The sequence below is a fragment of the Chelonia mydas genome, chromosome 2 (assembly GCF_015237465.2).
Source record: "Chelonia mydas isolate rCheMyd1 chromosome 2, rCheMyd1.pri.v2, whole genome shotgun sequence".
Lineage (NCBI taxonomy): Eukaryota > Metazoa > Chordata > Testudines > Cheloniidae > Chelonia > Chelonia mydas.
The window spans coordinates 148,397,631-148,409,978 of NC_057850.1; the positions used below are offsets into that span (position 1 = coordinate 148,397,631).

Sequence of the window (12,348 nt, forward strand, 5' to 3'; positions counted from 1 at the left end):
ATGGAGACTGGCATCTTTGTTAGAATGAAGGCAGGAATTAATCTTGTAATAAGACAGTAGGTAGGGTAGCGCAACATTGCAGAGGGCTTTGAAAGTAAGGACAAGAAGTTTGAGTTTAATGCAGTGGAAGAAGGGGAGACCAGACAAGGACTTAAAGAGGAGGGAGATGTAGTCAGAGCAATGACCAAAGAACAGTGGCCATATTTTGTGTGGGCTAGAAAGGGGCACAGTTGGCAGGCATAAAATCCAGAGCAGAGTCAGGGCAAGAGATGATCAGGACTGGGACAGGAGTCTTGGCTGTGCAGAGATAGGTTAGATCTTAGAAAAGCTGTGCGGAAAGAAGTGGTAAGATATAGACACAGAGAGGATGTGTGGTTCAAAGCAGAGGGCTGAGTCAAAGATAAAGCTAAGATTATGTGTAGGCCCAGGACTTAACTCATACTAAACTATCCTTAGGTGAAACTCAGGGATTTCACCACTAAAATTAAGAGAAATGCTCAGCTGCTGCTAAGACACACCCACGTCAGGAATGCTCCGAACAAGAGTTATAACACCAAGGGTTGTAAAATAGCGACACCCGGGTGCTGGGAAGTTTAGGCAGAAAACAGAGAGGCACAACAAATGGTAAAATAGAAAATATAAACTCTGACCAGCAAATGTATGCTGACCAGCTGCACAAAGGAGGTCGTAAATAAATTACAATGTGGGCATGAGAGATAAAATGTAAAAAAGATTTGAGCAGGGAGAAGGAAACATAGATGCCAATGCATAATTGGTTAAATTTTGTTACCTAGGGATATCAAATAACGTGATGGCTTTAGTGAAATTAAAGGAGGTAGCCAGTTTTACCCATCTAATGTAAATGAAAAACAGTGCTCTTTGGGAACCATCTCCAGACTGCAGTTCAACATCAAGCTGCTGGAACTCTGATCCCTCTGCATGACCACAATATGCAGAGGCATTGCTGGAAACCTCAGATGAGTGGGTCCTGACTGACCATCAGGTGAAGTTCGTCTGTATATTGGGAGTGGTGAGCATAAGAGATTTGCTTGGCATATGTATTCTGTGTGTGTTGCCAATAAATAGATGTTTAGAGCACAGCTGTGTAAGGCTCTTTCATTACGACAAGGTGCTGCAGACCCAAAGAGCCCCTTGAGAATGGGTGGGTGTTTTACACCTTGAGCCCTCGGTAGGGAAAGGGTGGGGGTGCCTAAATTAACCAGGTCATGTCTTGAGCCTTCAGTAGGATATAGGTGGGATGCTCTAGACTTTTTGTTGGTAACAATGAGCTCATGTAACAGGGTGGTTAATGGTGATATTCGGTTGATTCTCTACTGTGATAGAGAAAGAGGAGGGCTCTGAAGAGACAATTTAAGAGCTTGGTGTTGGAGATGTTACGTTTCAGTTGATGGCTGGACATCCACAAGACGGCAACAGGGATAGGCCACAATTTGAGTCTGGAGGGTGAGAGAACAGATGGGCAATTAAGGGATCAGATGTGTTAATGTAAAATTGATGTCCCTAAGGATGCGTATGGGAGACTGTCAGGAGAGGAAGAGAGCAAGCCAGGAGTCAAAAATCAGAGGAAAGTGAACATTGAAAGCATAGACAGCACTCTCACCATATTCCTTTTGGATAAGATTCAGGGTGGGGGTGGTAGGGGGACTTTATAAGAGAAAAGGACTGCTGCAACAGCACTGGATGGAAGAGCTAGAGGTGGTAAAATATGAGAGAGGTCACAGATGGCTGTAGCACCATGGAGCGGTTTTGCTACTGCCATGGAGTTTAAGGGAACAATTCCTCCCTCCACCTAAAACCCCTCGGGATCTTCTCTTGCAACCCTAGCTAGTTGGTTTTGGTGTAGGACAAGATTTCCCCCTTAAAAAGTGCACAGATCTAATGAAATTGCGTAAGTGTAAAAAGAATCAAGGATATCGTGAAGCTGCCTCAATATGCTCAATCCAAGGGGTTCAAAGTCGGGCTGTCAATTGCAGTTAACTCAAGCGATTAATTTTTTTGAGTTAATCAGTTTTAATTGCAGTGTTAAACAAAAGAATACCAATTGAAATGTATTAAATATTTTTGGATGTTTTCTACATTTTCTTATATATTGATTTAAATTTCAGCACAGAATACAGAGTATACAGTGCTCACTTTATATTACAAATATATGCACTGTAAAAATGATAAAATTATATTTTTCAGTTCCTCATACAAGTGCCGTAATGCACTCTTTATTATGAAAGTGCAAATTACAAACGTAGATTTTTTTTTTGTGTTACATAACTACACTCAAAAACAAAACAAACGTCCATGCTGATGACAGGTTCTGCTCAATAATGATCCAAAACAGTGCAAACCAATGAATGTTCACTTTCATCATCTGAGTCAGATGCCATCAGCAGAAGGTTGATTTTTATTTCGTGGTTTGGGTTCTGTAGTTACCACATTGGAGTGTTGCTCTTTTAACACTTCTGAAAGCATGCACCACACTTCATCCTTTTCAGATTCTTGAAGGTACTTCAGATTCTTAAACCTTGGGTCAAGCGTTGTAGCCATCTTTAGAAACCTCACATTGGTACCTTCTTTGCGTTTTGTCAGATCTGCAGTGAAAGTGTTCTTAAAATGAACAACATGTGTTGGGTCATCATCCGAGACTTCTATAACATGAAATACATATTAGAATGCAGGTAAAACAGAGCAGGAGACATATTATTCTCCCCCAAGGAGTTCAGTCAAAATTTAATTAAAGTATTTTTTTTACCGAGTGTCATCAGCATGGAAGCATGTCCTCTGGAATGGTGGCCAAAGCATGAAAGGGCATATGAATATTTAGCACATCTGGAAGGTAAATACCTTACAATGCCAGCTACAAAAGTGCCAAGTGAATGCCTGTTCTCACTTTCAGGTGACATTGTAAATAAGAAGCGGGCAGCATTATCTCCCACAAATGTAAACACACTTGTTTGTCTTAGCGATTGGCTGAACAAGAAGCAGGACTGAGTGGACTTGGAGGCTCTAAAGCTTTAATTTTTACTTTTGAATGCAGTTGTACATAATTCTACATTTGTAAGTTCAACTTTCATGATAAAGAAATTGCACTACAGTACTACAGTACTTGCATGAGGTGAATTGAAAAATACAAATATTTGCTGTAAAAAAGTTGTAATAAAAATATAAAGTGAGCAATGTAGTGTTCTGTGTTGTAATTGAAATCAATATATTTTAATACAGAAAACATCCAAAAATATTTAAATAAATGGTATTCTATTATTAACAGTGTGATTAATCACATGATTAATTGCGATTGTCTTTAATTGCTTGATTGCCCTATTTCAAACATGTGGCGCTACCTCAAAATGCTCAGTCCAAGAGTTCAAATAGATCAAGGGCGGATCTATTTTGGTGATTGTCATCACTTTAATATTAAATGTGAAGGTGCAGCATTGCATCAGCCTGTAGCAATGGAATGCAACAAGGGGAAAAATATGGAGACAAAACAAATGTTTCCCAAAGGAGTTCTTTTACCCATAGAGGGCCATAGCCAGCCAGCCAACCAAATGCTACACGTATGCCCATGCAGAGTGGGTTGAGTTGGTTAGGGGCACATCACTGGTCTCCCCACCTATTTGTTTCAGGATGGAAATTGTGTAGTGATGTTAAACACAAAATATGGGAAGAGGCAAGGAAGGAGCTTTTCCCATAAATTTTTGAAATTTCTAATACAGCAGCCTGGATTTTAGAAGATTTAAATACATTTCATCAGTAGACATTTTGGGGCACTACCTATGGAGCTGGAGAGAGTACATCTCTCTCCTTTCCTCTCCTGGTAAAGGAAGGGAGACCACAGGGGATGGTTGTAATCTCCTTGTGGCCCTTGGAGTGCAGAAGGTGCCAACAACTGGGAGATTTTTTTCTTCAGAGGAAAGGAGAACAAATGGAGATTCCCAGTTGGGAATCTTTTTTTCTCTCAATTAGGTGCTGTTGCAGAAATTGCTTGTAGTGATGGAATGCCTCAAGGTGGAAAAATGGGGACAAAAATGTTTCCATGTAGTAGTTCCCAATCCAGGAACCAGTTCCTCCGGCTGCTCTCACTTCAGATTCCTTGTACTGGGGAATCTTAATTTCACCAGCACTTTGACCCATGGTGAGCCCACAAGGTTTGGTCCTTATTTTTACATTCTATTGCTACTGAGATGTCAATATTAACATATAGAATTGTATGGTTGTTGTAGCAGTGTTCGTCCCAGGAAATTAGGGAGACTAGGGGGGTGAAGGAATATCTTTTATTGGTTCAATAAAAGGTGTGACTTCAGCCACCTTGTATCTCTAATACTGATGTGTGGCTCTTTGAGAATTCAAAACAGAGTGAGGAATGAACTGAATTTTAGATCAGTGCTATTTTAGGTTGTTTTGGAGCGTATAATTCATACAAAAGAAATTTAACCACCAGCAATTAGAATCGTCTCCTTTTATTCTCATTAATTCATGTAAAGTTGCATTACATAACTTAGGTCCAAATGGGCTGCGGGGAAGATACTGAAACCTCGGAGTGTGGCAAGTTCTGGTTCCACATTTAAAACCTACATTCTATCCAGCAACACTAAATAGACAATTTCAAATTAAACCAAGTGGTTAGCCACTTTATTACTTTGATAAGCTTCTGAAAGCTGCCTTTGAGATCAAGGATAATGAGGTTCAGAATTTCCATTTCAAGTATATAACACAAATACCACATGCATGTACAGACAATGGTAACAGAGAATACTAATGTTTTGTCAAGTGAATGTATTTCGACTAATCCAATCATCCTTACTAAAGACTTTTGTACTCAATGGGAGCTTTCTCCATTATTCAGGTGTAATTATGATAGAATTTAAGACTATACCAAACCTTCCTTTCTTCCACCACATGCTAGTGAACATGTTCATTAGTGAGATTTGAGGGAAGGGTTAATGTTCACCACACAACTGTTTAGTAAGAAAGTTTGTCTAAAGCGTAAACCTGATGAGCTAAAAGGAACTGGAACACACGGCTCAAATGGAAAGGCCCTGAGCAATCACCACCATGGAGAGAAGGAAAACCATGGAGAAATACACAGTGGGATCCCGCAGAGGGGTAAAGCTACTACAGAGGATGCCCTCCAGCTCCACATAGGATCCCCATTCCAACTACACAAAAAAACCCCACCACCAGTGAGTGGGCAGCATAGACAAAGCAGGCAGGGCAGGAGCTGCACTGAGCAGTATGTACTATGGAATGCTGCCCGCAGTGAGCAGATGCAAGTTCTCCAGGTCCCATTGAACAGATAAAGGGAAAAAACAGCTACTGGTCTTGTAATACAAGAGAAAAAAGCTGAAGAGAAATCTAGCAAAGTCTTTCTGCAGGGCTGGTATCTACAAATTATCACCCCTATTCCGTGCACACACACACCCCTCCCATATTTCCTGCGCACCTGTGAGAAGACTGCATGATTTCATGGTTTGGCTGAGCCTAAGTTTTTGAATTACTTTGTTCTTTCTAGATGCCTTTGCTTATGAAAGTATATGGGCTTAAATGCTGAGCTGCATCATTTATGAAAAATGCAGAGAGATTCTTAGTGCTATGTCAGAGAGTTCAGAATATTTAAGATAAACAAAATGGCCAAGCAGTATAGAAGATGCCCCAAAATGTTGACAGATCTCCCCTGGGTACTACCATTTTCATATTTACAAGGGAGACACCCCGCGGACATGCACCAAGCCAAGATCAGACACCGTGGGCAGCAGAAGCAGCATTTTTCAGGTAAGTTCTGTAGGTGAAATCCTGGCCACACTGAAGCCACTGGGGCCTTGCCATTGACTTCAACCGAACCAAGATTTCACCCAGTTTCTTTGTTTGGTTTTATACAGTTGCAAATATTAAGATAGCACATCTCACCACATGAAATACACCATTTATCGAAAAAGAGGTGTTAATGTTTCTTGTTCCTTTTGCCTCAGCTTGTTGTTCTGGTAATTTTTCTGGTACATAGATTATACACAATATCTTCCACCTTCATTACTGCAGCAAGCTTTGTTATGAAATTTCCATATTTTGACTCAACTTGGGCACACTTTGGATAAGCCATGTGTCTGATTTGTAACTCCCGTAATAGCTGATAGCTATATCCCATTTATTACATTTCTCTCTTCAAATATTTTGTTTTACAATACTCACTCTGCCTACATGTTAAGAGTATTCACTGTTTCTTGAAATAGAAAAAGTGGACATATTTTGCATTACATACTAGAATGGCCATTTCACTTGTTTATACAGGCAAGCACCATTTAGGTAAAAGTACAAGATACTAATATCTCACAATTATTACATGCAGTAAATGAATCAGAGAACAGTACTTTAAAATAAAAATTGTAAAAAAAAATGATACTCCTTTATGGATTTGGCACTTTTGCCATGTGTAACAGTGCAGCAGTCTAACTAGCGCAGTTATCTATAGTACCTTATACAATACTGAGCATTATGTGTAAACAGTTCATACCATTCAGTTATACTTCTGGAAAAAAAGATACATCAATAAAAAAATGCCTAGCCTATAAAGCCTAGAGCTCATTTACAGTAGCTAATAGAAAAAGCAGAACCATGTCTACTATAAGCTTCAATTCAACATCAGATAACCAAAATTATAGGTTTATGCTGAACACAATTTTATGTTCAAACACAGAGATAAGCAGCATAATCCCAAAACCTAACAGGATTCCAGCATTCTGTAACAGGAAATATCCCCAACGGCTACATCCGTGATCACTAGCATCATTGTGCAGCATTTCAGGCACCTAAATAAAAAAATAATAATATTACCATCTTCAAAATAAATAGTATCCCTCATTCTGACTTGTTGACTAAGGGCCAGATTCTGTCCCCCTCACTCAGGTGGAGTAGTCCCTTCCTCCTTGAGCAGTCCCACTGACTTCAGTGACACCACATGTGGCGTAAAGTGCTAGTCCTCAGGTGTAAGGATATCAGAGTCTGCCTCCAAACAGCTCATCATAACCTGGAACGTGATGATGTTGCACAGGTCTAATCAGCACCATCTATTTTCAGGAATGATAACAAATGAAATGAATGCCTTCCAATTATATTATTGGTGCATAGATGACTTATTTACAAATTAAAAATAAGAATATAATCTGATTTTCATAAACAATATAGTTCTAGAAACAAGAACAAGTTTGTACATTATTTCTGCCTATTAGAATAATTTTCAGTCTTGTACTGTCCCAGTTTAATCCAGAGAAGTGCTGAAGATTTACTGCAAGTGTGCAGCATGTCTCAGGATCATGCCAATAGTGTACAACCAGGCCATTGCACCATTATCCAATACACCAGCCACAGCATCTTCATCACTAATAAACTGGTATTAAAAAGTAACAAACAGGCTGACATAGGGGGAATGTCTCACTGAAAACAAACATCTCTACCTCCCCTCACTGTTATTTTTTTTTAAATGTCTCATGTTTTTGCCTCAATACTTACTGCCAGAGACCATTGTCCTTTAATGTTCCATTCCACCAATATCTCCTATACAGAACAAATCCAGAACCTGAACAATTTTACTCAATTAAGCAACACCATTCAGGTGCCTAAAGATTCTTTACAATGTGGTTATGTGGATTCCCAGAGAATTTTGCTTTAAGCAGAAAAAAAATTCTAGTAATATTCCAATTTGGCATAAAATTTCAATTATTTGAATAGGAACTTCCAACACATTACACTATTCACAATAATTTAATGTCTATTTACTTGTGTGTGTTCCATAATTGTGTTGAAAAGCTTCCTTAAGAACAAATTAAATGGTGTCAGTCTTTAGGTTAAGAAACGTTTAATACATGTGGTCAATGTTTTCTAAGAGGAAAGAAACCCACTTCCTATTTTATGACAAACTGATTTTGGTATTGATTCTGAATCTCAGTTATGTAAACAGCAAGTAGTTCTAGATACATACTTACCATATCAACAAGAGCCACATACATGAACAAGCCAGCAGTAAGTGCAAATATCCACATTGAAACATTGTCAGCATAGTGACCAATAAGAATCCCAGTTGCCATTCCAAGATATGCTAGCATAGCTGATAGAGCATTATAAAGAACAGCTTGTTTGACTGTCATGCCAGCTTTTAGAAGTACAGCAAAATCTCCTATAGCAGGAAAAAAAAAAAAAAGTATCTTTCACCCACTCATGTAACTACTGTAACATGCGCAGTAACATTTATTTTCACCACCTAGAAAGAATATATGGAACTATTTTAGTGCCCGTTATTGGCTTTCTTCAAAGTTTTCGTCCAGAAAATAAGTTGTTCATTTATGGGGAAATAGGTCAGTCAATGAGTGAACATGTGAAAACTGCTTCATAGCCACGATCTATAGTATGAAAATTTAGTCCTGAACAAGATCACATTTTTAGTTTATTTTTAATATTCTGGAAAATGCATACTGTCGGACTTACCTGATTTAATAATGTATATCATTTTAACCGAAGTATTCCACAGTATTCAACCTCAGTGAACACTGTATAAAGTATTTTTTCCACAAACTGGCTTTAATGGATTTTGAAAAAAAATTGCTATGTGATGTGTTCTCATCATGGTTCTACCAGTTATCCAGTGACTTTTCTAAATACTTTATACTCTAGCCCAGTCATTGCTTAAGAATTTCTTTACTAATTTCTATAAAAGTGACCTCACGTATCTCAGTTTCACTAGAATGATTAACAGCAGTGCTAATCTGAAATGGGTAGGAGTAGGGAAATATCCCTGTGCCATTTCAAACTCACTGTAAAGGAAATTGCCATGTTTTGTAGTGTTTACCTATTACACACACACACACACATATATATATATATATATGTTTGCAAACCATTTCTCTCTGGGGGATGCGACTCACCTGCTAATCTCTATGTAAACCCACCATTTTATACCACAACCTGTAAAATCCTATGTCAAGGCAAATTTCCAGCCAAGACAGGCTTGATGAGATTCCTTTTTAAAATCATCCACAGAAACATTCTAAGCAATGGGCAGCCTCCATTAGTTCAGTAAACAAAACAAGCTTCATTCTACTGAGATAAAAAAGATTAAGTGCTCAATCCAATTCCTAATGACTTCTCTGTGACAGATACCAGGCCCCAAACCTATAACCTCGTAGTATGTAAATTCTTATGTGGAAGACACAAACAGATTAATCCAATCTGACTAGAAAGACTCAAGATGTAGAGTTCCAAACAACATCCCCAAGTTAGACTTTGGATGGGAATCTTTTGCAAGATCTGAACTTGAGCTGAATAATAGTGGAAAAAGCAATCCACCAATGTTTGTTCAAACTTGAAAGTGAATTTTGATTTGATATTTGTGACCTAAGTACCCTTTCAGTAAATATTCAAGCACTTCCATATTGTCCTCTGTGCACACACACAAAAATCAAGTTAAGCAGGTATTTGACAGAAACCAATTGCAAATTGCATATTCAGTTGCAAGATTCACAAGTTACACATAAGTCACACAAATTAAGGAACAGAAATAATGCCACGTAATTAAACATAATACATGTTGAATATCTGCAAACTTAGTGATCTGATCAACAAAAACTTAACTTCTGAGATTTGCAAATAATTCTAAATAGTAAATCTATTCATGAATTTTATAATCTGTTTAAAAAACAGCTGTAAACTGAGTGAACACTTCTGATCCTGGTTAGAATTATTTCCTCCTAAGACTTCAGAAAAATGTTTGCTATGCAATAAAACATTGATAAAATAAAGCATTATCCTTTAATGTCTCCCAAATTCCTAGCAAGCTATCCTTTACTAAAATATCGTGCTGTCTTACCTAACTCATGGGGTAATTCATGGCAAAATACAGCCACAGAAGTACTTAATCCACTAGATAAACCTTCAGTAAAGGCTGCGCCTGTGAAAAGACAAAAAAAAAAAACCCCCAAAATGTTACAGTCGAAAAAAATCAAGCTTGGAAACATTGCTGTATGTGTTCATATCTGACTAGGGCAGAAATGGCCAAACAGCCGAACTCCAAAGAAAAGTGAAAGTGTTTGTGTGTCAGATTTTAAAGCCAGAAGGGACAATCATCATCTAGTCAAACCAGTATAACAAAATAATTTAACCTTGTAATTTCTGTTTCAAGCCCATCTCTTATAGCACTTTTTCTTAAAAAGCAAAAACCTACCATTGGTCTCAAATGCCAAAACAAAAAAAGCAGAGGATTGGTGCTTCATCGACCAACTTCACCCTATGCTTTACTCAAGCTGCTGTAGATTAAAAAAGTGTGATTTTTACTAGCCAGTTCTATATTTACTCCTGACAGCATTCTGCACCAACAAATTTAAAAATTCTACGCACAGTATTTTAAAATTCTGCAAGTTTTATTTGTCAATCAATAAATGCAGAGGCTCCAGCATGGCAGTGAGGAGCACAGGCCACTGGTTGCATGAAGGTGGGAGACCACCCTGCAGCCTCCCCACCCCAGGGACACAGACTCAGTGGTGAGGCTGCACCCAACCCTGACACAGCACAAGGCCTGAGCCTGCCCCAGTAACACCCTGGGGCCCTGCCGCTCTGCACCGGGTATAGGGCAGGCAGACTCAACCAGGCAGGATCCAAGTGTGAAGGGGCTCGGGGGGGAGGGGGGGTGTAGGCTCCAGGTGTGGGGTGAGAGGATTCTGCGTGGGACAATCTGGGTGCAGGCAGCTCGGGGGGGGGGGGGGGGGGGGGGGGGATGTCCCCTAGGTGTGGGGGGATCTGGATGCACAGAGGCTTGTTGGAGAGGGGGAGGGGAGAGGTTCCAGGTGCAGGGACAATGGGACTCTGCCGGGGCTTCCAGGTGAAAGTGGTTGGGGCTCACGAGAAGGGTTTGGGTGTCGGGGTCTCAGCAGGGGGGTCCGAGTGCTGGAGGGGTGGGGGTCTGGGTGCAGCTAATTGGGAGTCAGTAGCATGGGAGTCTGGATGTTGGAGCTCAAGAGGTGCGGGGGGTAGGGCTTGAGTGCAAAGAGTTCAGTGGGGAGTGGTATGAGTGCAGGGGTGGGGTTCCAGATGGACAGGTTGAGGTTCAATGGGGTGAGGTTTGGGTATGGAGAGCTGGGGGGTTCTAGATGTAGCGGGTGAGGCTTGGAAGGGGGTGTCTGGGTATGGGAGATACCGATGCACAGGGGTTGGGTGAATGGGGGAACAGCTTCCCATACAGTGACCTCTCCCCTCACAGCTGAGTGATGGGGGCAGGAAGCAGGAAAGGATGCTGAGCTTCCTGCAGCTGGGGGAGATTTCTCGGGGTAAGTCTGACACAGCCCCAGCCTGCAAGGGGAAGTCCCAGTCCCATCCTCTCCTGCCTCCAGCCCAGCCAGGACTAGCAGCTAATCCTGGCTCAAGGTAGAAGCCACTGGCTGGGGTGTCCCCAGCCCTGCAGTGATTTACCATTTTTCTGCAGGGAAGCAAAGAAATCTGCGGGGAACATGAACTCTGCACACACATCATGGCGCAGAATTCCCCCAGGAGTATATATTGCTCAATTTCACAAAATTTTGTCCTGAATAAATCTAGCACTGAAATAGTGAGAGGTTATTCTTGTGGTTGTGTCAACCCTGCTGTGTATCAAGAAATACTTGAAATATCACAAGAAAGCTGTTTCCGGATCAAAGGCTCAAATAAACACCAAAGAATTTGAATTCTTAGACACGTCTTAGCTTAACATTTTGTGGTTCATCTCCTGCTACTTGCAAGAAATAGTTTATACAGAGTGTATTTTATCAATTTTTGAAGGAGAAGCCCGGGATATATTCAAAGCTCTATTTGCATAATGTCTTTTGTCAAGGCCTGTACCATGGTTTATTAAAGTCTTAAGTGGATGAAAGATAACACAAAGGCAATATTGACCCCTAACTGTTATATAAAATTTATGAACATACATATGAATGGAGCTGAAAAGGCAGACACCAGGTCCTAAAATCTGATTAGGGATTTTCAAGGCTTCCGGTAAGGCTGTATAATTCTATTAACAACAAACAAAGACCTTTCCCAGACCTGAAGAGCAGCTCTGTGTAAGCTCGAAAGCTTGTCTGTCAACAACAGAAGTTGGTCCAATAAAAGACATTACCTCACCTATCTTGTCTCTAAAAAACCAAGATGTTAAGATGGGAGAGGTTCATACGTGGAACCAATGGATATTAGTTTTTATTGCAGTGGTGACTGGTGCTGAAAATAAGTGTGTGGGGGTGGAGGGCTGGTGGTAGCAAACTGCCTGTGGCCCAGCTTCTGCCAGGGTGATTATGTTTTTCAAAGTGGAAAACTAGAAGAATGCAAAAA

At 40.1% G+C, this 12,348-nt stretch overlaps 1 protein-coding gene across 1 annotated transcript in view; it reads right to left on the minus strand.

The window, feature by feature from the left end:
- Positions 1 to 4,456: 4,456 nt before the first annotated feature.
- The window catches only part of SLC39A6 (solute carrier family 39 member 6), a 28,301-nt gene continuing 20,409 nt past the window's right edge, over positions 4,457 to 12,348 (minus strand). The window contains exons 8-10 of the mRNA XM_037893402.2: positions 9,866 to 9,946; positions 7,989 to 8,179; positions 4,457 to 6,815 (exon numbers count right to left, since the gene is read on the minus strand). Of these exons, the coding sequence (XP_037749330.1) occupies positions 6,663 to 6,815; positions 7,989 to 8,179; positions 9,866 to 9,946 (425 nt within the window). The 3' untranslated portion in view covers positions 4,457 to 6,662. The remainder of the gene's footprint in view (positions 6,816 to 7,988; positions 8,180 to 9,865; positions 9,947 to 12,348) is intronic.